The sequence below is a fragment of the Somniosus microcephalus genome, chromosome 1 (assembly GCF_052327205.1).
Source record: "Somniosus microcephalus isolate GS21.2 chromosome 1, FLI_Smic_1.0, whole genome shotgun sequence".
Lineage (NCBI taxonomy): Eukaryota > Metazoa > Chordata > Chondrichthyes > Squaliformes > Somniosidae > Somniosus > Somniosus microcephalus.
This window is the reverse complement of record NC_140987.1, coordinates 455,875,452-455,900,612: the sequence shown is the minus strand read 5'-3', so window position 1 is coordinate 455,900,612 and position 25,161 is coordinate 455,875,452. Positions and strand designations below refer to the sequence as shown.

Sequence of the window (25,161 nt, the reverse complement as noted above, 5' to 3'; positions counted from 1 at the left end):
GAGGAGGTGGAGATAACGAGGAGGTGGAGATAACGGTGAGGTGGAGATAACGAGGAGGTGGAGATAACGAGGAGGTGGAGATAACGGGGAGGTGGAGATAACGAGGAGGTGGAGATAACGAGGAGGTGGAGATAACGAGGAGGTGGAGGGCGAGATGCAGTTCATGCAAAGCAAATGGTGGAGCGGCGTAAATCAACCAGCAAGTTCTGGAGATTCACAACTCAGGGAGTATCTCCTCATCCCCTGAAATAGCTGGTTGATTTACTCATTAATAGTGGCGTGCGTCATTAACACTCCGTTATTTTTCAGCAAGATTTGGGTCATTGTATCTACCATTTCTATCCATCTGTCTCTATTGTCAGTCTATCTATCTATCTATCTCTCTCTCTCTCTCTCTCTCTCTCTATCTCTATCTCTCTATCTATCTCTCTCTCTCTATCTATATCTATGTGTCTATTGTCAGTCTATCTATCTATCTCTCTCTCTCTCTCTCTCTATCTCTATCTATCTATCTCTATCTATCTCTCTCTCTCTATCTATATCTATATCTATGTGTCTATTGTCAGTCTATCTATCTATCTCTCTATCTCTTTCTCTCTATCTATCTATATCTATCTGTGTCTATTGTCAGTCTATCTATATCTATCTCTCTCTCTCTCTATCTCTCTATTTATCTATCTATCTCTCTCTCTATCTATCTATCTCTCTCTATCTATCGCTCTCTATCTATCTATCTATATCTTTCTGTGTCTATTGTCAGTCTATCTAGCTATCTATCTCTCTCTATCTATCTATCTCTCTCTCTATCTATCTATCTATCTCTCAATTTCAATTCAATTCAAATCGCTTTATTGGCATGACAAGGTACATCTTATGTTGCCAAAGCATCGAAAAACATTTATGGTTGAACACATAAACGCAGATCTATCCATACAGTGTATAAACAGATGTATCCCTGAGTGTATAAATATATATTCATATAATTTGTATATACTCTTTTCTTAGATTTAATGGTTGTCCCTCTGTTTATGGCAAGCTGTAACATAGTGTGCCGCTAGGGTTACACAATTTCTCTGTTCCCCTAGTAGGTATGGGAGTTTTTGGTCGTCATTCAAATTTCTGAATTCAGGGCATATTTTTGTGAACTTTGGGTAGAAATTCTCCCTTATGCCCTGATATTTTCCACAAGCTGTGAGGAAGTGCATCTCTGTCTCCACCACTCCCTGACTGCAGTGAGAGCATATCCTGTCCTCTCTTGGCAGCCGGGTCTGCCTGTGTCTGCCTTTTTCGATGGCCAGGCTATGTTCGCTAAGTCTGTACATTGTCAAGGTTTTTCTCAGTTTGCTATCCTTTACCATGGTCAGGTATTCAGCCATGTTGTATTGTCTGTTTAGGGCCAAGTAGCAATTGAGTTTGTTTTGGGTTTTTGTTGTTTCTGCCCAATATGCCAGATATTTTTCCTTTTGCTTAGTGACAATTGTGTTGGGTCGAATTCTCTGTGCTACGATGTCACTGTCCTGGGACTGGTTATTGTTAGTAGTGTTAGTAGTTACTTCACTGAGTCCCAGGACTAGTTGATTGAGGGTATTCTTCTTTATGATCCTCTCTTGGCATTTCAGGGCTTCATAATGATAGCAGTGGGGGTTGCTCATTTTTAGGCGTTTCCAAAATTTGGTGGCTCTTTCTTGGATAGTAATTATTAATGGATATTGGCCTACTTCTGCCCTGCATGCATTGTTTACGGTTTTCCTTTGAGTTCGGAGGATACTTTTACAGAATTCTGCATGTAGGATCTCAATTGGGTGTTTGTCCCATTTTGCAAATTCTTGTTGTGTTAGCGGTCCCCACACCTCACTGCCATAGAGTGCAATTGGTTCAATTACTGATTAAAAATTTTTGAGCCAAATGCTAATTGGGATTTCTATTTGGATTGATTTTTTAATGGCATAGAAAGCCCTTCTTGCTTTCTCTTTCAGTTCATTCACAGCCAGATGAAAATTTCCCGTAGAACTGATTTTTAAGCCCAAGTATGTGTAGTTAGTGGTTTGTTCAATTTTAGTTGTTCCTAGTGTGAAATTTATTCTGGGTCCCTGATGTCTGGATCTTTGCTGGAACACAAGGACTTTGGTTTTTTGGGGGTTTATTGTCAGGGCCCAGGTCTGACAGAACGACTCTAGCAGATCCAGGTTCTGCTGTAGACCCTCCTTAGTTGGTGACAGCAGAACCAGGTCATCTGCATAGAGGAAGAATTTAACCTGGGATTCATATAGGGTGAGGCCGGGTGCTGTAGATTGTTCAAGTAGTTTTGCCAATTCATTTATGTAAATATTAAAGAGTGTCGGTGAGATGGGCGAGCCCTGCATCACACCACGCCCCTGTGGGAAGTATTTTGTTTGTTTGTCTCCAATTTTGACTGCACATTTATTGTTTGTATACATTGATTTAATTACATCATATGTTTTTCCCCCTACACCACTTTCAATAAGTTTCAAGAATAGACCGTCGTGCCAGATGGAATCGAAAGCCTTCTGGAAATCTATAAAGCAGGCAAAAATTTTGCTTTTGTTTTGATGAACATGTTTGTCAATTAGGGTCTGTAGGGTGAAGATCTGATCTGATGTTCTATAGTTTGGTAGGAATCCAATTTGGCTTTTACTCAAGACATTGTGCTCCTCAAGGAAGTTTATAAGTCTTTTGTTTATGATATTACAGAATACCTTCCCCAGGTTACTGTTTACACAGATGCCTCGATAGTTATTTGGGTCAACTTTGTCTCCACTTCTGTATATGGGCGTTATGAGTCCTTTGCTCCAGATATCAGGGAAGTAACCGACACTCAGAACCAAGTTGAAGAGTTTTAGGATAGCCAATTTCATTTTATCGTCCGTGTGTTTAATCATCTTGCTTAGGATGCCATCTGCACCGCAAGCTTTTCCTGGTCGCAGGTCCTTGAGTTTTTCAAATAGCTCTTTTTCAGTTATTATGGGGTCTAGCGGGTTTTGGTTATCTTTTATGGCCAATTCGAGCTTTTCCAGTTTTTTGCATATTTGGTATTGCTCTGAGCTTAGTGTGTTTTTCTGGTACAATTTTTCAAAATGGTTTTCCCATGTGTCTCCGTTTTGAATGGCCAATTCGTCGTGTTGTTTTTTGTGTAATGTATTCCAGTTGTCCCAGAAACAATTGGAATCAATGGATTCCTCAATGGAGCTAAGTGTATTCTTAATATATTGCTCTTTTTTGGTTCTGAGTGTGTTTTTGTATTGTGTTAGTGCCTGACAATAAGTAAGGCGTAATTCCTCGTTTTCTGGCTGTCTGTGTTTTTGGTTTGATATTTTTCTGAGTTTTTTCCTCATGTTATGGCAATCTGGGTCAAACCATTTTTCATAGTTTTTTGTTTTGGGTTTATTCTTGCGAACTTTCAAGTTTGACGTTGTTGCCAAATTATCAAAAATATTATTTAGGTTATTCACTGCCTAGTTTACGCCTTCTTTATTGTGAGTGTATATGTTTTCCAGAAAGGTGTCCAAGAGAGTTTGAGTTGATTGATTGCTAATTGCTTTCTGGTATTTTTCCATGCTGTTTTTGGCCCATCTGTAGGGTTTTTTGATGTTGTACAGCTTACTGGGTTGTGTTTCTGTGTTGGTTGTTTCTGTCCTTTTAAGATACACAGTAATTTGACTGTGGTCTGACAGTGTTGTTTGTGGTTTGACTGTGAATGCTCTGAAAGAGGATGGGTCTAAATCCGTAATCTATCTATCTCTCTCTCTCTATCTATCTATCTATATCTCTCTATCTATCTATCGCTCTCTATCTATCTATCTATATCTATCTGTGTCTATTGTCAGTCTATCTATCTATCTCTCTCTCTATCTATCTATATCTATCTGTGTCTATTGTCAGTCTATCTATCTATCATCTATCTATCTATCTCTCTCTCTATCAATTCAATTCAATTCAATTCAAATTGCTTTATTGGCATGACAAGGTACATCTTATGTTGCCAAAGCACAGAAAAACATGTATAATTGAACACGTATACGCAGATCTAGACATATAAATATACACACATATAATATGCATATAATCTTTTCTTAGATTTAATGGTTGTCCCTCTGTTTATGGCAAGCTGTAACATAGTTTGCCGCTAAAGTTACGCAATTTCTCTGTTCCCCTAATAGATATGGGAGTTTTTGGTGGTCATTCAAATTTTTGAATTCAGGGCATATTTTTATGAATTTTGGGTAGAAATTCCCCCTTATGTCCTGATAGTTTCCACAAGTTGTGAGGAAGTGCACCTCTGTCTCCACCACTCCCTGACTGCAGTGAGAGCATATCCTGTCCTCTCTTGGCAGCCAGGTCTGCCTGTGTCTGCCTTTTTCGATGGCCAGGCTATGCTCACTAAGCCTGTACATTGTCAAGATTTTTCTCAGTTTGCTATCTTTTACCATGGTCAGGTATTCAGCCATGGTGTATTGTCTGTTTAGGGCCAAATAGCAATCGAGTTTGTTTTGGGTTTTTGTCGTTTCTGTCCAATAGGTCAAATATTTTTCCTTTTGTTTAGTGACAATTGTGTTGGGTCGAATTCTCTGTGCTAGGATGTCACTGTCCTGGAGCTGATTATTATTAGTAGTGTTAGTAGTTACTTCACTGAGTCCCAGGACTAGTTGACTGAGGGGACTCTTCTCGATGATCATCTTTTGGCATTTCAGGGCTTCGTAATGGTAGCAGTGGGGGTTGCTCATTTTTAGGTGTTTCCAAAATTTGATGGCTCTTTTTTGGATATTAATTAGTAGTGGATATTGGTCTAGCTCTGTCTATCTATCTATCTATCTATCACTCTCTATCTATCTATCTATCTATATCTATCTGTGTCTATTGTCAGTCTATCTATCTATCTATCTGTCTCTATTGTCAGTCCATCTATCTATCTATCTCTATCTATCTCTCTCTCGCTATCTATCTCTCTATCTATCTATCTCTCTTTCTATCTCTCTATCTCTCTCTTTATCTATCTATCTCTCTATCTATCTATCTGTGTCTATTGTCAGTCTATCTATCTATCTCTCTCTATCTATATCTATTGTCAGTCTATCTATCTATCTATCTATCTGTGTCTATTGTCAGTCTATCTATCTATCGATCTATATCTATCTGTGTCTATTGTCAGTCTATCTATCTATCTCTCTATCTAGCTATCTCTATCTATCTATCTATCCCTATCTATCTATCTATATCTATCTGTGTCTATTGTCAGTCTATCTATCTATCTCTCTCTCTCTCTCTATCTATTCAATTCAATTGAATTCAATTCAAATCGCTTTATTGGCATGACAAGGTACATCTTATGTTGCCAAAGCATCGAAAAACATTCATGGTTGTACACAAAAATACAGATCTATCCATACAGTGTATAAACAGATATATCCCTGAGTGTATAAATATACATTCATATAATTTGTATATACTCTTTTCTTATCTTTAGTGGTTGTCCCTCTGTTTATGGCAAGCTGTAACATAGTGTGCCGCTAAGGTTACACAATTTCTCTCTTCCCCTAGTAGGTATGGGAGTTTTTGGTCGTCATTCAAATTTCTGAATTCCGGGCATATTTCTGTGAATTTTGGGTAGAAATTCTCCCTTACGCCCTGATATTTTCTACAAGCTGTGAGGAAGTGCATCTCTGTCTCCACCACTCCCTGACTGCAGTGAGAGCATATCCTGTCCTCTCTTGGTAGCCGGGTCTGCCTGTGTCTACCTTTTTCGATGGCCAGGCTATGTTCACTAAGTCTGTACATTGTCAAGGTTTTTCTCAGTTTGCTATCCTTTACCATGGTCAGGTAATCAGCCATGTTGTATTGTCTGTTTAGGGCCAAGTAGCAATTGAGTTTGCTTTGGGTTTTTGTTGTTTCTGCCCAATATAACAGATATTTTTCCTTTTGCTTAGCGACGATTGTGTTGGGTCGAATTCTTTGTGTTACGCTGTCACTGTCCTGGGGCTGGTTATTGTTAGTAGTGTTAGTAGTTACTTCACTGAGTCCCAGGACAATCTATCTATCTATCTATCTATCTATCTATATCTAACTGTGTCTATTGTCAGTCTATCTATCTATCTATCTATCTCTCTCTATCTATCTCTATCTATCTCTCTATCTATCTATCTCTATCTATCTACCTATCTCTATCTATCTATCTATCTATCTATATCTATCTGTGTCTATTGTCAGTCTATCTATCTATCTATATCTACCTGTGATGGCTAGTGTGTGAAATCTGGACTTGACAGCCACAGGCGAGATGCAAAAGCATTTAAAATATGTATATTTGTAAACATGTTGGCTAAGAGTTTCTGCTTTAGACGTAATCGGCGATCCGGGCGTAAAATGCGCTCAAAGTTGAGCCCGTTTCCTGAAGTGTTTTTTCTGCTCAGGTTTCCGCGGAAGCTCATTTGCATATCACCGATGCTAAATCTGCCATGAACCAACGCAATTGGGCAGCATTCCAGAATGTAATTTTTTTTTTTAATTGGCATTAAAAAATATTTAAGAGTGGTAATGTGCTGCAGTCTGATTAACAGCTGAAAATGGGTTTATCACAAAAAAATAAGCATTTTATTCAGAGTGTCCAAGTCCTCCACCTGTGAGTAACCTGATCTCAAATTACTGGAAGTGACTTTAACAAACTGTACAGAACCATTTATTAGTTACGTTGGTGTACAGTAGTCACTTTCTTAGCAAATTAAAAAAATATATTTAAAGCTTTGCACAGGTGCCTATTAGTGTCCTTGCGCCTAAAAAAAAAGCAGCTTAATTTTAAGAGCCTCCTCGAAGGCCCGCAAACGAGCGCAATTAGCGGAAACTAGCCGCGGTGATCAATTCGATCTGGAGGCACGGCCGTTTTTGTGGGTGGGGCCGACTTCCAGCGCGATGTTTTTTAAACCAGCGGAAAAGATCGCAGAAACCCCAGTTGCGCTGGACGTAATTTGCGCTTGAAACCATTCGGCCCATCTTGTCCGTGCCGGCCGACAAAGAGCTCTCCAGCCTAATCCCACTTTCCAGCTCTTGGTCCGTAGCCCTGTAGGTTACGACACTTCAAGTGTATATCCAAGTGCTTTTTAAATGTGGTGAAGGTTTCTGCCTCTACCACCCTTTCAGGCAGTGAGTTCCAGACCCCCACCACCCTCTGGGTGAAGGAAATTCCCCTCAACTCCCCTCTAATCCTTCGACCAATTACTTTAAATCTTTGCCCCCTGGTTATTGACCTCTCTGCTAAGGGAAATAGGTCCTTCCTATCCACTCTATCCAGGCCCCTCATAATTTTATACACCTCAATTAAATCTCCGCTCAGCCTCCTTTATTCCAAAGAAAACAGACCCAGCCTATCCAATCTTTCTTCATCGCTAAAATTCTCTACTCCCGGCAACATCCTCGTAAATCTCCTCTGCACCCTCTCTAGTGCAATCACATCCTTCCTGTAATGTGGTGACCAGAACTACACGCAGTATTCTAGCTGCGGCCTAACTAGTGTTTTATACAGTTCAAGCATAACCTCACTGCTCTTATATTCTATGCCTTGGCTAATAATGGCAAGCATTCCGTATGCCTTCTTAACCATCTTATCTACCTGTCCTGCTACCTTCAGGGACCTGTGGACATGCACTCCAAGGTCCCTCTGTTCCTCTACACTTCTCAGTATCCGACCATTTAATGTGTATTCCCTTGCCTTGTTAGCCCTCCCCAAATGCATTACCTCACGCTTCTCCGGATTGAATTCCATTTGCCACTGTTCTGCCCACCTGACCAGTCCATTGATATCTTCCTGCAGTCTGCATTCCTCGATCTCTTGCGCTGGTTTGGCCGATTTCGGGCAAATCGTGCTGAAAATACCAGCGCGACCAAGCGCAAACTCCAGGCCCTCAGTACATATGCAAATCTACGTAGCTGTCAAAGTCCAGATGTTGCACACGAGACATCCCAATTCAAATTGTCGCAGTTTTGTTGCAAATGTAAAACAATATTTTAAACTAGGTCAGGTATTGACTGAAGCCTGAACTGGCCTTTGAGCTCAATGGTTTATAAAGTGACAACTGCTTGGATTTGCCAATTTTCAAAGAGTGCCTTAAAGGGACAGGCCAAGTCGGATGCCATTTTCAGTGCCCGTCTAAACGACACATTATTAAGGTCATTATGGCAGGTTTATCAGGCAATAATTTTCAACAAAGTATAGATAAATTCCAAATACAACGTGTTTTCCAATTGCTCCATCGTGTAATTGCAGAGTCCAGAACCAGGGGTCACAGTCTAAGGATAAGGGGTAAGCCATTTAGGACAGAGAGGAGGAGGAATTTCTTCACCCAGAGAGTGGTGAACCTGTGGAATTCTCTACCACAAAAGGCCGTTGAGGCCAATTCATTAAATATATTCAAGTAGGAGTTGGATATATTTCTTGAGGCTAAAGGGATCAAGGGATATGGGGAGAAAGTAGGGGCAGGGTACTGAACTTGGATGATCAGCCATGATCGCATTGAATGGCAGAGCAGGCTCGAGGGGCCGAATGGCCTACTCCTGCTCCTATCTTCTATGTTTCTATGTTGCTCTGCTGGTGCCGAGAGACACCTGGTTAAGCAACAAGGAACTGCTGAATACTCCAATCTCAGCCCGAGGCGTCTTGTCCAGCACGAGTTTTCTTTCTATTCATTCTCAGGATGGGGGCGTCACTGACAATCGCCGGGATTTATTGCCCATCCCATGTTGTACAACTACCGACCCAACTGAGTGTCTCGCTGGGCCTCTTCGGAGGGCCGTTAAAATTAACCACGTGGGGTGTGGGACTGGAGTCACATAGAGGCCCAGACCGGGTAAGGACGGCAGGTTTCCTTCCCTAAAGGGGCATTAGTTGAACCAGTTGGGTTTTTACGGCAATCCGACAGCTTCACGGTCACTTTCACTGAGACCAACTTTTTATTTCCAGATTTTTTTTGAAATAAGTTCAAATTCTCAAACTGCCCATGGTGGGATTTGAAAGTACAAACTGTCGACTGAATGCTTGCAGTTTCACCAATATGTATTGTGGGATCAGTATGAGAAAAATCACAATGCTGTGTACTTGCTATATTTCAACAAACTTGAAAGTAACAGGCCGAGAGAAAATGTTTCCGCTTGTGGGGGAGTCCAGAACTAGGGTCCATAAATATAAGACAGTCACTAATAAATCCAATAGGGAATTCAGGAGAATCTTCTTTACCCAGAGAGGGGTGAGAATGTGGAACTCACTACCACAGGGAGTGGTTGAGGTGAATAGTATAGATGCATTTGAGGGGAAGCTGGATAAACACACGAGGAAGAAAGGAATGGAAGGAAATGGTGATGGGGTGAGATGCAGAGGGGTGGGAGGAGGCTGGTGTGGAGCATAAACACTGGCACGGACCGGTGTCTGCGTGTACACTCAATGTAATTCTATGTAATTTGCACAGGTAGCAAGAAGACAAGGCTCCAGCTGCCTAGGCCCCACGTTCTTGAATTCCCTCCCTAAAGACCTCCACCTCCCTCGCCTCCTTAAAACCCATCTCTTTGACTTAACCTTTCACCACCCCTCGTAATCCTTCTTTGTTGGCTCAGCCTTGTGTGGAGCATAAACACCGGCACGGACCAGTTGGGCCGAATGGCCTGTTTCTGTGCTGTAAATTCTATGTAATTCTATGGGAATAATCTTCTCAGAAAATATAGCTCTGGCAGAAGTGCCTTCAGCCCATTATTAGAGATTCGGTATGAGAGACAGAAAGGGGAGAACCCATACAGATACATAAGGGCCATAGTTTACAGGAGAACTGATGAGAAAGAGGGAATTGTAGGTGGCGTGACCCACATTACTCAGTCATTAGGTAAGGGGCAGTCCCACCATAAATCAGCCCATTCACCATCTGATCCACACTGCCACAACTCAACAATGCAGGTGGCACAAGGTTTGTTATCATTAAGTACCTTAATGGGCGTTGTCAGAATGGGTCCAAACTCATTGTATAGCTCTTCAGTGTCACACTGCAGGTAATCTCCGGAGCGTTCTAAAAACCTCTCAATTTCTTGTAGAGCTCTCTTTGCCTCATCCTGCGCCTGGCACTTGTCCATGGGCTGAGAGGCTAGGAGGTAGGCACCTTCATCACACCATTGCAGAACCTGTAAGAGCGACAGAACCAGTGAAATTTCTTCCACATTTCTTGTGTCTCATTACTTTGCCCCCCCCCCCACCCCTATTGGGACGCAACTCGTCGAGATGACATTCCGGTGACGGTGAGAAGACCCACGCTTGCCGGATTCATAAGAACATAAGAAGTAGGAGCAGGAGTAGGCCATACGGCCCCTCGGGCCTGCTCCACCATTCAATAGGATCATGGCTGATCCGAACCTAGACTCACGTCCACTTCCCTGCCCGCTCCCCGTAACCCCTAATTCCCTTATCAGCTTGTTCAGACTGCTTCTTGGTGGGGTGAAATCAGTCTAGGGCGGTGACACAAAATGGGCGATAGCGAATCGGCCGCCCCGGTTTTACACTCCGTCTGATTTTCTTTTCCATTGAAGTCAACAGTGAGGATCATTGGTCTTGGGGGGAGAACGGGCGGATGATTCGCTATCGGCCGTTTTGTGCTACCCAATGTTCCTGTTAATTTTTTTTTGGGTGCGCGGCCCCTTTAAGGCACAGCCCGTTCAAAATATGGTGCATGTGCGATTTTCCCCGTTGAAAAGCCAGCGAGCTGGCTGCGCGGGAGGTCCAGAGAGCGCAACTTAAAGGGAACGTTGGTGCTGCCACCCAGAGACCGATTTCACCCCCATTGTCTTGTAACATTCATATCTCACCAGGCTGCTCTTCGCCGCTCCCTATTAAAGATGGTGCTTCACCCTTTCACAATGTACAGAGGAGGGAGACCATTCAGCTCATTCCACGGGACTGTCGCACTTACTGGACTGATGGAGCCATTTTCATATGAGAGGGTTAGATTGGCAGAGATTCATTCTGTGATCAAAACCTGGGGCTCAACGTCACAGTCTCAAGACGAAACCTTAACCTTAACAAAGCAGAGAAGGTCAAGGGGAGATTTGATAGAGGTGCTAAAATCACAAAGGGTTTTGATAGAGTAGGTAGGAATTAAGCTGTTTCTAATTGGTGAAGGGTCCTTAAGCAACGGGCACAGGCTTAAAGTGATTGGCAAAAGAACCAGAGGCGACATGAGGAAAAATGCTTTTATGCAGCGAGTGGTTAGGATTTGGAATGCGCTGCCTGATAGGGCGGTGGATACAGATTCAATAGTAGCCTTCAAAAGGGAATTGGATAAATACTTGAAGGAGAAAAAATTGCAGGGATCTGGGGAAAGAGCGAGGGAGTGGGACTGACTGGGTTGGTCTTCGAAAGAGCCGGCGCAGGCTCGATGGGCCGAATGGCCGCCTTCTGTGCTGTACGATTCTAGGATTTATATAACAGTCCACTATCGAACAGGGGCATTAACATGTGTTTTTTTTTAAATGGGCTAATTCCTGCATTACTATAGTGGGTTTTAAAGCATTTGTCTGCTAACATCACAACAACAACTTGCATTTATACAGCGCTTTTAATGTAGTAAAACGTCCCAAGGTGCTTCACAGGAGCGTAATCAGGCAATTAATTGACGCCGAGTGAAAGAAGGAGAAATTAGGACAGGTGAGAGTCAAAGAGCTCGGATTTAAGGAGGAGAGCGAGGCGGAGAGGTTTAGGGAGGGAATTCCAGAGCTCGGGGCCCAGGCAGCTGAAGGCACGGCCGCCAATGGTGGGGTGAAGAAAGTGGGGGATGCTCAAGAGGCCAGAATTGGAGGAGCGCGGAGACCAAGAGTGATTTCTAAGCTGAAGAGTTACAAGAGCCAACTTGAAACAGGAGGGAAGATGATTATTTTAACAATAGATGAGCGCACCTCGCATGATTCACCATTGTTGTTTTTTTTTCCAGTTTAATGGCATCCAGGCTCTCATGTGAACAAATAAACACATCAGAGAGAGAGGAGAGGCATTTTGCTCCTCACATTCTATAGACTGGGCCGGGCTGTCAGTCGGATTGGCTGGCAGGGAGGCACGATCAGTGATCGGCAAGAGGATTAATGACCATCCCAATAAATCAGCTGTCAGGCGTCACTCAACACTCTGCAGACAGCTGCTGTGGGTTTCCGTCGCTGTCTGGCGAGGTTACGGGGGCGGAGTGGGAGCAGCTCCGAGAAATTTCCCAGCCCATGTCATTTATCAAGAGTTTCCTGGTATCAGTCCTAAATCTACCTTTCAATACTATCAACCTGCGTCTACTCGGCCTCCGAGCATGATTGAGGCTGAATCATAGAATCATAGAGCACAGAAGGAGGCCATTCAGCCCATCGTGCCTGTGCCGGCTCTTTGAAAGAACTCTCCAATTAGTCCCACTCCCCCCTGCTCTTTCCCCCATGGCCCTGAAAATTTTCCTTTTCAAGTATTTATCCAATTCCGTTTTGAAAGTTACTATTGAATCTGCTTCCACCGCCCTTTCAGGCAGCGCATTCCAGGTCACAACAACTTGCTACGAAAAAAAATACTGCTCACCTGCCCTCTGAAGTAATGTTTCAGATCTTTTCCACACTGTTTACTATCCATAAATCGCTCTGTAAGATTGCCTCTTAGTTAGCCCCCTTAGAACATAAGAAATAGGAAATAGGAGCAGGAGTAGGCCAATCGGCCCCTCGAGCCTGCTCCGCCATTCAATAAGATCATGGCTGATCTTGAGCTCAAAGCCATTTCCCCGCCCGCTCCCCATAACCCTTCACTCCCTTATCTTGCAGAAATCTGTCTATCTCCACTTTAAATGTATTTACTGACCCAGCCTCCACAGCTCTCTGAGACAGAGAATTCCACAGATTTAAGACCCTCTGAGAGAAGAAATTCCTCCTCATCTAAGTTCTAAAAGGGCGACCCTTTATTCTGAGACTGTGCCCCCGAGTTCTAGATTTCCCCACGAGGGGAAACATCCTCTCTGCATCTACCCTGTCGAGCCCCCTCAGTATCTTATATGTTTCAATAAGATCACCTCTCATTCTTCTAAACTCCAATGAGTATAGGCCCAGCCTGCTCAACCTTTCCTCATAAGTCAACCCCCTCATCTCAGGAATCAACCTAGTGAACCTTCTCTGAACTGCCTCCAATGCAAGTATATCCTTCCTTAAATAAGGAGACCAAAACTGTACGCAGTACTCCAGGTGTGGTCTCACCAATACCCTGTACAGTTGTAGCAGGACTTCCCTGCTTTTATACTCCAACCCCCTTGCAATAAAGGCCAACACTCCATTTGCCTTTTTGATTACTTGATGGTTGTGGGTTCATAGTCCCACTCCAGAGACTTGAGCACAAAAATCCAGGCTGACACTCCCAGTGCAATACTGAGGGAGCGCTGCACTGTCGGAGGTGCCGTCTTTCGGATGAGACAATTAAACCGAGGCCCCGTCTGCTCTCTCGGGTGGACGTAAACGATCCCACGGCCACTATTTCGAAGAAGTGCAGGGGAGTTATCCCCGGTGTCCTGGGGTCAATATTTATCCCTCAACCAACATCACTAAAACAGATTATCTGGTCATTATCACATTGCTGCTTGTGGGAGCTTGCTGTGCACAAATTGGCTGCCGAGTTTCCTACAATACAACAGTGAATGTACTTCAAAAAGTGCTTCATAGGACGTAAAGCCCTTTGGGATGTCCTGAGGCTGCATAAGGCGCTATAGAAATGCAAGTTCTTTCTTTCTTTACATCCAATACGCACATCACCACTTTTTGTTTTGAAGGGTTGGGCAGTGCAGTTACTGGAGATCCCATTACTTGGTTGTCCACCAGCAGGTGCTCCACTCCTCCACCAACGTTCTCTCCTTCCCACACTGGCCCAACTGAACCTGGCGAAAAGCCACTTCATAGGGAAGCCTCAAAGGTTTACGGAGCCAAGCCGGGTAGATGGAGTTAAGATAAGAGATCAGCCCAGGTCCAACTGAACAGTGGAACAGGCTCGAGGGGCTGAATGGTCTCCTCCTGTTCCTTTGTTCTTATGTCCCATTGCAGATACTGGGCAAAGCTAGTCAGGTGTCAAACACGCTAACCTTGCAGGTACGAGGCACAGACTCAGTGGGCTCGATTTTGTCAATGGGGAGCTTTTGGAGGCGGGACTCCCACTTTTTGGGTTGTAGTCCCGCCTCCATCGACTTGTGGCCAACCCATGCGATTTTCCCTTGATTGACCTTGTTAAGCCCACCCAGCAGGCTTAGCAGGCCAATTAAGGGACACCTGGTTACTGGTGACGTCAGCGATTGACATTTCATCTGTCAAGAACTTTTGACAGATGAAAAATCAGCGTTTGACAGCTCTGTGAAGCTGTCAAACACTGACAATCTGTCTTCTAACTTGAGTCCTTCTACTCAGACTCAGTTAGAGATCTCTCCAGACCAGAAAGCAGAGGCTGCAGCTTTTGACAGTTCAGCGGCCATTCTGATTTCTGTGCCGGTGAGCTGAGGGACTCCCGCGAACTGATGGAAGGAAGCCTGCAGGAGAAAGTAAAGGTAAGTAAAACTTATTAAAACACTTTACACTTACCTCTGCACACATGCACCCATCACTCACCTGCACAACGGACATCTCGACCCCTCCAACCCCTGCAGACCGACGGTCCACCTTGCTAACTTGGCGTGGTTCGGAGCTGTCGGACAGCCCACACTTCAGGGCTAAAAATAGGGATTAGGCAAAAACCTGCCTGTTAACTACCTGTTAACAGGCAGTTAATTAGCACTAATCCCCTTCCCGCCTCGGGGAGGTTTCTCCCAGTACAGGTCAGATACCCGCCTCCTGGGACATTGGCACGGAGGCGGGTTGGGGGCGGGATGGGTCCCTGCCCCCCGATTCTGCAATTTTCCCACCACTCCCACCTCCTCGGGGCTTGGAAAATCGAACCCAATAGATTTTAATATCGGTGTAGATAAGCTGAAGGAGGCACCACACTGTGCTAGCTTACCTGCTGCAGCCGGGTGTGCAGTTCCAGCGACTTGCTGAGGGTGATGTATTTACTCCTCATTTCATCGAGCAAGTCGTCACAGCAATGGCGGAGTTCTTTGCATTTCTCACAGATTAAATCCACTGCGTAATGGTGATTGGATACCAACTGGTCACCTTGTGAGACCAGAACCTGGGCATTTCCAATGAATTCCTGTAAAGAAAACACTTGATTTAATTTGTGTGGGGAAACGAGCATCTAAAGCAACCTGTCCTCCTGGTGGGTAATTGGGTCATTGTTTGATTCTGCATGATCGTAGAATGACACAGCACAGAAGGAGGCCATTCGGCCCATCGTGCCTGTGCCGGCTCTTTGAACGAGCTCTCCAATTAGTCCCACTCCCCCGCTCTTTCCCCACAGCCCTACAAATTTTTCCCCTTCAAGTATTTACCCAATTCCTTTTGAAAGTTACTATTGAATCTGCTTCCACCGCCCTTTCAGGCAGCGCGTTCCAGATCACAACAACTCAATGCTGTGAGGGGACAATAGCATAGTGGTTATGTTACTGGATTAGTAATCCTAGAGGCCTGGACTAATGATTCAATTAAGAAATGAGAATTCAAGTCCCACCATGGCAGCTGGGGAATTTAAATTCAATTAATTAAATACATTTGGAGTTAAAAAGCCAGTGTCAGTAATAGTGACCATAAAACTATATTGGATTGTTGTAAAAACCCATCTGGTTCACTAATGTCCTTTAGGGAAGGAACTTCTGCTGCCCTTGCCCAGTCTAGTCTAGTCTATATGTGACTCCAGGCCCACAGCAATGTGGTTGACTCTTGAAATAAAGAATAGATTTGCCTTCCAAAGTTAGGCTTTATTAACTTTAAAATTAGCAGCATATCTTTCTACATCCAGTCCCAACTAAGGCTAGAAAAGGACTGAATTTAAGGTAGCCACAACACATCATGTGATCATCAACTACCAATGAGATTACAACACATATCCCAAGGCAGTTAACAAACAACGAATCATAATACTTTTACTAATCAAGGAATAATCACCACATTCACCCCTCCTTTTAAAATATACTCCAACCTAATAACTTTTACAATTTACAATTAATTATTTACAACTAAACTATGCACGAGAATAAAACTATTTACATAACACAATACTAAATGAACAACAACAAATAATAACATTACGCATAAGTATTAAGTATCTCTCAACTAAAACAATATACTATAATATTTCAACAATTTTTAAAACATTATCAATTTAAAAGTCCATTTTCAATCGGTCGACCGGATATCTTGTTCGTGTCGACCTTCTTAACCTTGGTGAAATTCCTTGCCCTCCCACGCCAGAAGGCACAGAAGTATCTTCAACAGGAAGGCTATCCATATCCCGATTCTCAACGGTTTCCGGATTAGAAATCCCATCAGAAGATGAACTGGGACGGTCATAAACATCTACCAAAGGCTGACTAATAGAAGTATGATTATCTGCAATCGGATTGGAAATATTCGTAGTATCTGTAACAGCATCCACCTTATCCGAATCATGACCATTATTAATATCCTCAGAAGAGGGCTGGCCCCCACAAGGAGCCAAGTCTTTAATTGAAACAGTACTTTCTTTCCCATCTTGGAATCGAATATGAGCATATTGGGAATTTGCCTCCAACAGCTCCACCTCCTCCACCAAGGGGTCATATTTTGACAATCTAACATGGCGTCGAAGCAACACAGGTCCCTGCATAGTAAGCCATGAAGGTACCGAATATCCCGTAGTAGATCTCCGCGGATAGTTAAAGAGCCTTTCATGGGGGGTCACATTAAGGTTCCGGGATGTCAACGCCAACATAACTGCCTTCCAGATCACCCCATTGTATCGTTCGCACTGTCCATTGCCCTGGGGATTATACGGGGTAGTTCTACTATTAGAAATTCCCCGACTCTGAAGGTATTCCTTCAACTGGGAAGACATAAAAGAACTTCCCTGATCCGAATGGATATACGCAGGCATCCCAAAGATGACAAAAAGTTGAGTCAAACATTTAATAACTGTAGCAGCTGATACATTTGCACAAGGAAAAGCAAAAGGGAACCTTGAAAACTCATCCACAACAGTAAATATATATCGGTTTTGAGTAGTTGAAGGAAGAGGTCCCTTAAAATCAACACTCAAACGTTCAAAAGGAGAAGTAGCCTTTATAAGATGAGCTCGTTGAGGCTTAAAGAAATTCAGTTTACACCGAGCACAGATAGAACATGAAGTCATCCGCTTGACGTCTTCAACTGAAAAAGGCAAGTTCTTACTGCGTACAAAGTGTATCATCCTCGTAACCCCAGGATGACATAAGGCATTGTGAAGATTAATAAGCGTATCTCCGTGAATCACCGAACAATAAGCCCTCGACAGTGCATCAGCAGCAACATTATCCTTCCCCGGACGATAAACTATGTCAAAATGGTAACATGCCAACTCAATCCTCCATCTCATTATTTTATCATTTTTAATCTTTCCAAAATGTTTAACATCAAACATAAAGGACACAGATTTTTGGTCAGTTACCAGCGTGAAATGTCGCCCTGATAAATAATGTCTCCATTTACGCAATGCTTCTACTATTGCGTATGCCTCTTTTTCTATTGAGGAATGTCTTTTTTCACTATTATTCAAAGTACGTGAGAAAAAGGCCACAGGTCTTCCATTTTGGTTCAAAGTAGCCCCAATTGCAAAATCCGAAGCATCCGTCTCAATCACAAAGGGAACCTGCTCATCAATGGAATGCACAACTGCTCCTAAAATATCCTTTTTAAAATTCTCAAAACATGTCCTGGCCTCCCATGATAGAGGATATGTCGTAACCCGAATAAGAGGCCGGATCTTCCGTGAAAAATTTGCAATCCAATTAGAATAATAAGAAAACAGTCCAACAACTCGTTGCAAAGCCTTAGAATTAGTAGGACAAGGTAAATCGATCAATGGTCGCAGACGTTCTGGACCTGGTTTAATCTTATTTCCCGAAATAATATACCCCAATAGATTTACCTCAGTAGTCGAAAAGACACATTTCTCTTTGTTAAAAGTTAAACCAACTTTTTCCGCAGCTTGAAGGAATCTTTTAAAATTAGAATCATGCTCCACCCTTGATTTGCCACACACTGTGATGTCATCTAAGTATGAAAAGGTGTCAGAGAGGGAGTTATCACTTATAAAAGCATCCATTGCCCGTTGAAAACAAGCAACACCATTAGTAACACCAAATGGTATTCGGCAAAACTGACACAGCTTTCCACCAGCCTCAAAGGCCGTATATGGTTGATCCTTCTTAACAATAGGAATCTGATGATAAGCACTCTTTAAATCAATAGTGCTAAAAACTTTATACTGAGATACTTTATTGATAAGCTCATCAATCTTAGGCAAAGGGTACGCGTCTAATTGAGTATACCTATTAATAGTTTGGGAATAGTCTATCACCATTCGTTTCTTGTGTCTCTCATTAGTCGTGACAACTACCTGTGCTCGCCAAGGCGAACAACTAGGTTCAATGATTCCTTCCAATAAGAGACGTTGAACTTCAGAATTAATAAATTCTCTATCCTGACTACTATATCTTCTTGACTTGGTAGCAATTGGCTTACAATCCGACATCAAATTAGAAAAAAGTGATAATGGAGGAATAGATAAAGAGGTTAATCCACAAATAGATAAAGGTGGCTTAGTCCCTCCAAATGAAAGACTAAGAGACTCGTGTAACTGAAGAACATCATGTCCAATCAAAATATCCGCAGAGATTAGGCAAAACAGATAGACATATATCAGTATACGTATTACCCAGAAGAACCATTTTCACAAAGCAACAACCAGCTATTTGTGAAATAAGGGTCGTTTGAGCCATACACACCTGATACGTAACAGGCGAAATTTTCAAATGCTTCTCCTTCGCAAACTGAAGACTTATAAAACTCTCAGTACTGCCCGTATCTATAAGGGCCTTCACTTCCAACCCATTAACTTGAGCCGTAACTATAGCTTTGTTTAGGCCATGAGCAAATGCAGCAGAAATTGATGCAATAAACGCCCTATCTAAAGGCTGAATAGTCACAGAAGAGGTAGTGGAGGAAGACCCTCCCACACCAGAAGGAGGGAAGGTAATTGAACCTGATGATTTGCACACACGTGCATAATGACCTCTCTTGCCGCATTTACTACACACAGCCTCCCTAGCAGGACACTTCAGACGAGGGTGCCGGATATTCCCACAAAAATAACACTTCTGAATCCTAGAGGCAACGGCCGCCGAAGTAGAAACTATTTCAAAATCTAGTAAACCACTCCCATTAAGTCCACATAATTCCTTTTCATCCGAAACTGCCGAAACCATAGTCGCAGGCCGATTAAAAAGAGCAGAAGAATCCGAACTTCTCTGAAGAATAAATTTGCCTTCCAAAGTTAGGCTTTATTAACTTTAAAATTAGCAGCATATCTTTCTACATCCAGTCCCAACTAAGGCCAGAAAAGGACTGAATTTAAGGTAGCCACAACACATCATGTGATCATCAACTACCAATGAGATTACAACACATATCCCAAGGCAGTTAACAAACAACGAATCATAATACTTTTACTAATCAAGGAATAATCACCACAACTCTTAACTGCGCGGCCATGTTCGCGGCCGGGTGGCCCTGGAGATGGAGCACGCGGTGTCCGCCGACGAGCTCGAGCTCTTTCGTGACTGGTGGGCGCCGCGGGGTCTGGAGTGCGTACTCGATTTAAGAGGCCAAATTTTAATTTGATTTATCGGGTTTATTTAAAGGGTTTATTTGTTTAAGGGTTCTTTTGGGTTTAAAAAAAAAAAGAGGACAACTCTTAACTGCCCTCTGAAATGGCCGAGCGAGACACTCAGTTGTACCAAATCACTACAAAGAAGTATCATGGACTGCAGCGGTTCAAGAAGGGCAGCTCACCACCACCTTCTCAAGGGCAACTAGGGATGGGCAATAAATGCTGGGCTTGCCAGTGACACCCACATCCCATGAACGAATAAAAAAAATAATGTTGTGTTATTAAATAGGGTCTTGTTTTTACTAAAGAGTTTGGCCAGCAGGCGAAAAGAACACTTGACGTGACGGCTCAGCGCATCAGTCGGTAGCAATCTCACCGACAAAGACACAATATCCAGTTCAGATCACAAGGGAATCCTATCTGAAGAAGTGACCAGATGGACAGTTGGGGGGGAATGCAGTAGATGGAGTGGATATAGATTTTCAGAAGGCGCTCGGAAATGTGCCTCACAAGAGGCTTGTTAGAAAAAGTCGGCTGTTTAGTATAAGAGGAAGTGTAGTTGGATGACCCGAAAGTTGACTATAATTTCGGGTAAATGGGATGTGTTGGAAGTGGAGTTCCTTAAGGTCAATGCTGGCTCTACTTTTGTCCCCAATATATGTAGATGACGTGGACTTGGGTATCGGAATCAGAAATTGAAAATTCGACACCAACACAAAAATATGAGGTTTTGCTAATGGAAAGACGGATTGAAGAAAGAGAGAGTTTGGCAGAATGGGTAAACAAAAGGCAGATGCAATTTAATGTGGATCAATGTGAGAACAAGTAAAGAATGGTAGTAATAGTTAACGGAAAGGCAATGAAGTGTATGGATAAACTGAGAGATCTAGGTGTTCAAATACATAATTCTCTGAAAGTATGAGTGCAGGTAGATAAAAAAGGAAATTGGGGCTTTATAAATAGGGGCATAAAGTACAAGAGTAAAGAGGTAATGATAAATTTATACAGAGCTCTGGTTAGGTTAAGCTGGAGTACCTTGTGCAGTTTTCTCTGCAGGGGAGACCTGACAGAGAGGTTCAACAGGGTGGATGTGGAGAGACTGCTTCCACTTGTAGGTGAGTCCAGAACAAAGGGGCAGGGATAAATATAAGATAGCCATGAACAGATCAAATAAAGAATTTAGGAGTAATTTCTTTGCACAGAGAATGGAGAGAATGTGGAACTCGCTGCCACAGGGAGTGGTCGAAGCAGAGAGCACTGACGCATTTAAGGGGAGGCTTGATGCACACACGAGGGAGAGGGGAGTAGTGTGAGACAGGGGGCAGCGTGGGACGAGGTAATTAGAGTGGGAGGAGGCTGGTGTAAGAACATAAGAATTAGGTGCAGGAGTCGGCCACACGGCCCCTCGAGCCTGCTCCGCCATTCAATAAGATCATGGCTGATCATCGACCTCAACTCCACTTTCCCGCCCGATCCCCATTATCCTTGATTCCCCTAGAGTCCAAAAATCTACCTGTCTCAGCCTTGAATATACTCAACGACTCAGCATCCACAGCCCTTTGGGGTAGAGAATTCCAAAGATTCTCCATCCTCTGAGTGAAGAAATTCCTCCTCATCTCAGTCCTAAATGGCCGACCCCTTATCCTGAGACTGTGACCCCTGGTTCTAGACACTCCAGCCGGGGAAAACAACCTCTCAGCATCTACCCTGTCAATCCCCCTCAGAATCTTATATGTTTTAATGAGATCACCTCTCATTCTTCTAAACTCCAGAGAGTACAGGCCCAATCTACTCAATCTCTCCTCATAGGACAGCCTCTCATCCCAGGGAGGTGTGGAGGATAAATACCGGCATAGACCAGCTGGGCCGAATGGCCTGTTTCTGTGCTGTAGATTCTGTGAAACTTCATCAATCTCTATGAATTAATACTTATGTAATGTCGGGGTTTGGCTCTGCTCAATCGAACTATGGTCTGTTACGAATACGTTACTTTACCTGAGATCGTTCATCCAAGCTACTCAATTCTCGAAGAGCTTGTTCCGAGTGAGTTACACTGCCGCCAGTTTCTGGGATGTCCCCTTCCTCAGCTGCTAAATAATCCAGGTATGTCTTTATCTGTGGAACCAAATTAAAACTGAACGGACTCCAACAGCAACTGGAAACTTTTGAAAATTGTTGTAAAAGAGAACCCGAGAACTCTTGGCTATTTAGTAAGTAGTTAACTTCAAAAAGTCTCCCCACAAGTGTACGCTTAAACTACCAGCAGATTGCCTTGTAGTGCGGTGAGTCAAAGAACACGCTACTTCACACCAATAGAGGTGTTACACGAACATACAAAAATGATTGGCAGGAAAAGACCAGATGGTCTATCAAGCCTTCCCCACACTCACAATGGCTGGAGAATCGTGACCAGATACCTTCTACCCGCTCCGCAGCCACATAACCTCCTGGGAGAGGCAAAAAATCAAAGGAGGAACCCAAGGGCAAATAAGGGGGAAAAAATGCCCTGGAAATTGTCAATGAAATGTGCCAGGGAAAGCGTTACAGGAAGTCGATGTTACACTTAGAGGAAGTGCAGACTTTACACAAGACTTTTACTGTATTACTGGTCAATCTTCTTTGGTGCTACACAGGAGGAATCGAGACCAAAGTGCAGTCTTCAGATGTAGAGGTTCAGAGGCTGGGAGATAAAGGCCCCCGAATTTCCGATCGGAATGCTTCCCGCGTGCAGATGCCTCCGATCGGAAAAAATTCTACAAATCTAAGTGCTGGTCCCGGAGATACCGAGGATTGCGCTCCGGGGCCACTCATCTTCGAGATCCGCAGAGGCCCAGGTATCCCAGGGGCGCAGGCGGTTCGCAAGCACCCCTAGGATCATGTGGGCCAGGCGAACCAATGAAAGAAGGGAATCCCCATTCATACTTATGGGGATTCCGTACGTACAGAACCGTCAAAAGTATGAATGGGGGTGACTGCAAAAATGCACCAACACACTGAAATAAATAAATAAAAACCATTTTACATATATAAAATTAATTAAAATGGCATTTAATTAAATATGTTAAACAAAAATTTAATTTTTTGAAAACTTTTTTTATGTTTTAATGGGGCTTAATATAACCTTACCTTATTGGACAGGATTTTTAATTTATAAATGAGTGATAAAATCTTATTTTTCTATTTTTTAAAACTCTTATCCTGGTAAAAGCAGGGCGTCTTACGCCTTTTACCAGGTGTAAGAGTTTCACGTCCTTTCAGCGGGCGGAGGTTGAGCAAATAGCGCAACTCTCCACCCGTGGAGGCACTTTTCATGTGCAGGCGGATAATCTATCAAGAGAATTCTTGACAGATCGCAAGTGCCAGGTTTCAGTGCGTGCGCTTCGCGTGCCTACACCCAGCACTTGCGCGGCCCCTACGGGCGCGTGTTCACCTCGTACGCACCCGTGGGGGTCGGCAACTCAGGGCCAATATAACCAGGGTGCACAGCCGTAACTCCTTCCCCATTTTAATTCATACAATCTGATCTTATTTTTATGATACTTTGATTTGATGATGTTGTTGATATTTAAACAGCAAAAACGCACGACAATTTGGGAAGCAGGAAAGTAGAGCCGAGGATTTTCTCTGCAGGACAGGCTGAGGAGATGGGAGATACAACGCTGAAGCGTTACAGTGCCACCAGTGGCGGGAGGCTGTAATTACAGCGTGACACGTTTACATAGGCAGTGCCCATTATCAATGTGTAAATAGGCAAGTACAATGGAAAAGGTTGACACAAAAGTGTGACAACAGGAAATAAGGTTTTGTAGAAAGGAAGTTCATGTAGGCATAAGAAGTTTTATATATTATAAATAGATAAGGGCATGTCTCTTTTTAGTGAATTGGGATTTTTTTTAAACTTCAGTACAGTTGATGAAAATGTTTTGGTACATTGTGCACTACCATGCTCCTGTCCTTATAAAACAGAATGATCAATACGAATGGACATTTGCTAGTATATATATTAAAAAATTATACCTCACTTGTATTATATTAAAACAAAGTTCAGTATTCCCACATATATTAAGGAAAAGAAAGACTTGCATTTATTTGACATGCAGGTACAGCATCCACCTGCCTCGAAAATCAGCACCACCGACAGTGCAGCACTCCCGCAGCACTGCACTGGGAGTGTCAGCCTAGAGTTTTGTGCTCAAGTCCCCGGAGTGGGATTCAGAACCCACGCCCCTTCTGACTCAGGGGCGAGCGTACTGCCCATTGAGACACGGCTGGTATCTTTAGCTGAGGAATGAACCCAGGGAATTTTATACAAACGCATTGGTGAATTTCACATATTGATCATTTCGTTTGAAGGATTGACAGGACCAGGCGATTACCTCTTGGAAAGCTTGTTCAAATCTCCAGAGCTGCAGACACTGTTCAAGTTTAAGCAGATGCTTTTCCCAAAAGCCGTCAAAAGCAGTCTCCATCTCATGCAACTGGGCAAGGAGTCTGTGTTTAGAAATAGAAGTGCAATAAGATAATAAATCCACCTAAATCAGGTGCACCAATCTTAAGTGACTCAGTCCCATTTACATCGAACTTTTACAGCCCAGAAACAGGCGATTTGGCTCAACGGGTGTTTATGCCCCACACGAGCCTCCTTACTTCATCTAACCCCATCAACATATCCCTCAATTCCTTTCTCCCTCAGCAACCAGAAACTGACGAAAAACAGGGTCCTACATAACGACTCAATGTAATAGGTTAATGGCTTCCAAAAATCTGTCTTCCCCACAACTTTGATGATATTATAAACACCAGAGGCACATGGGGAGGTGCGGTCAGGTATTTGCCTTGGACGCACACTGCACAATTCACAATGCTGGTTCCTGTAGGTGAACCTTCATTTCACCAAATCTATGCGATGCGCTAATAATTCTTTAATGGTTCCTTCTCCTGAAAGTTCAACAACACACCACCAAAACCAGCATCCCTATAACTACAACCAACACTCAGCTAACCCCAACAACCAGCATTCTTATAAACCTAACAAGCACAACCAGCATAATCCAGCATCCCCATAGCCCTAACCAAACACAACTAGTACCGCTATAGGCACAACCATCACAAACAGCACCCCCATAACCAGCACAACCAACACGCCCAAAAACCTACTCCTATAACTACCACAATCACAACCAGCATAACCCCATGACTACAATGGCCAATGCTCCATAACCCCAATCTCCACAAACAGCACCCTTGATAACCAACACAACCAATAAGCCCAACAACCATTACATAGGAAATAACAACAGAAAATGCTGGAAAAACTCAGCAGGCCAGGCAACATCCGTGGAGAGAGAAATAGAGTC

At 43.2% G+C, this 25,161-nt stretch overlaps 1 protein-coding gene across 8 annotated transcripts in view; it reads right to left on the bottom strand.

Annotated features, from left to right (window-relative positions):
- The window catches only part of mcf2a (MCF.2 cell line derived transforming sequence a), a 257,660-nt gene that overhangs the window by 83,064 nt on the left and 149,435 nt on the right, over positions 1-25,161 (bottom strand). For all 8 annotated transcript variants that reach the window (XR_015080094.1, XM_086002156.1, XM_086002147.1 and 5 more), the window contains 4 exons: positions 24,181-24,295; positions 21,800-21,919; positions 15,023-15,214; positions 9,976-10,167 (listed from right to left, as the gene is read on the bottom strand). Coding sequence is in view for 7 of the 8 variants with exons in the window: in XM_086002156.1 (XP_085858282.1) it covers positions 9,976-10,167; positions 15,023-15,214; positions 21,800-21,919; positions 24,181-24,295 (619 nt within the window). In the remaining variant the exon portion in view is untranslated. The remainder of the gene's footprint in view (positions 1-9,975; positions 10,168-15,022; positions 15,215-21,799; positions 21,920-24,180; positions 24,296-25,161) is intronic.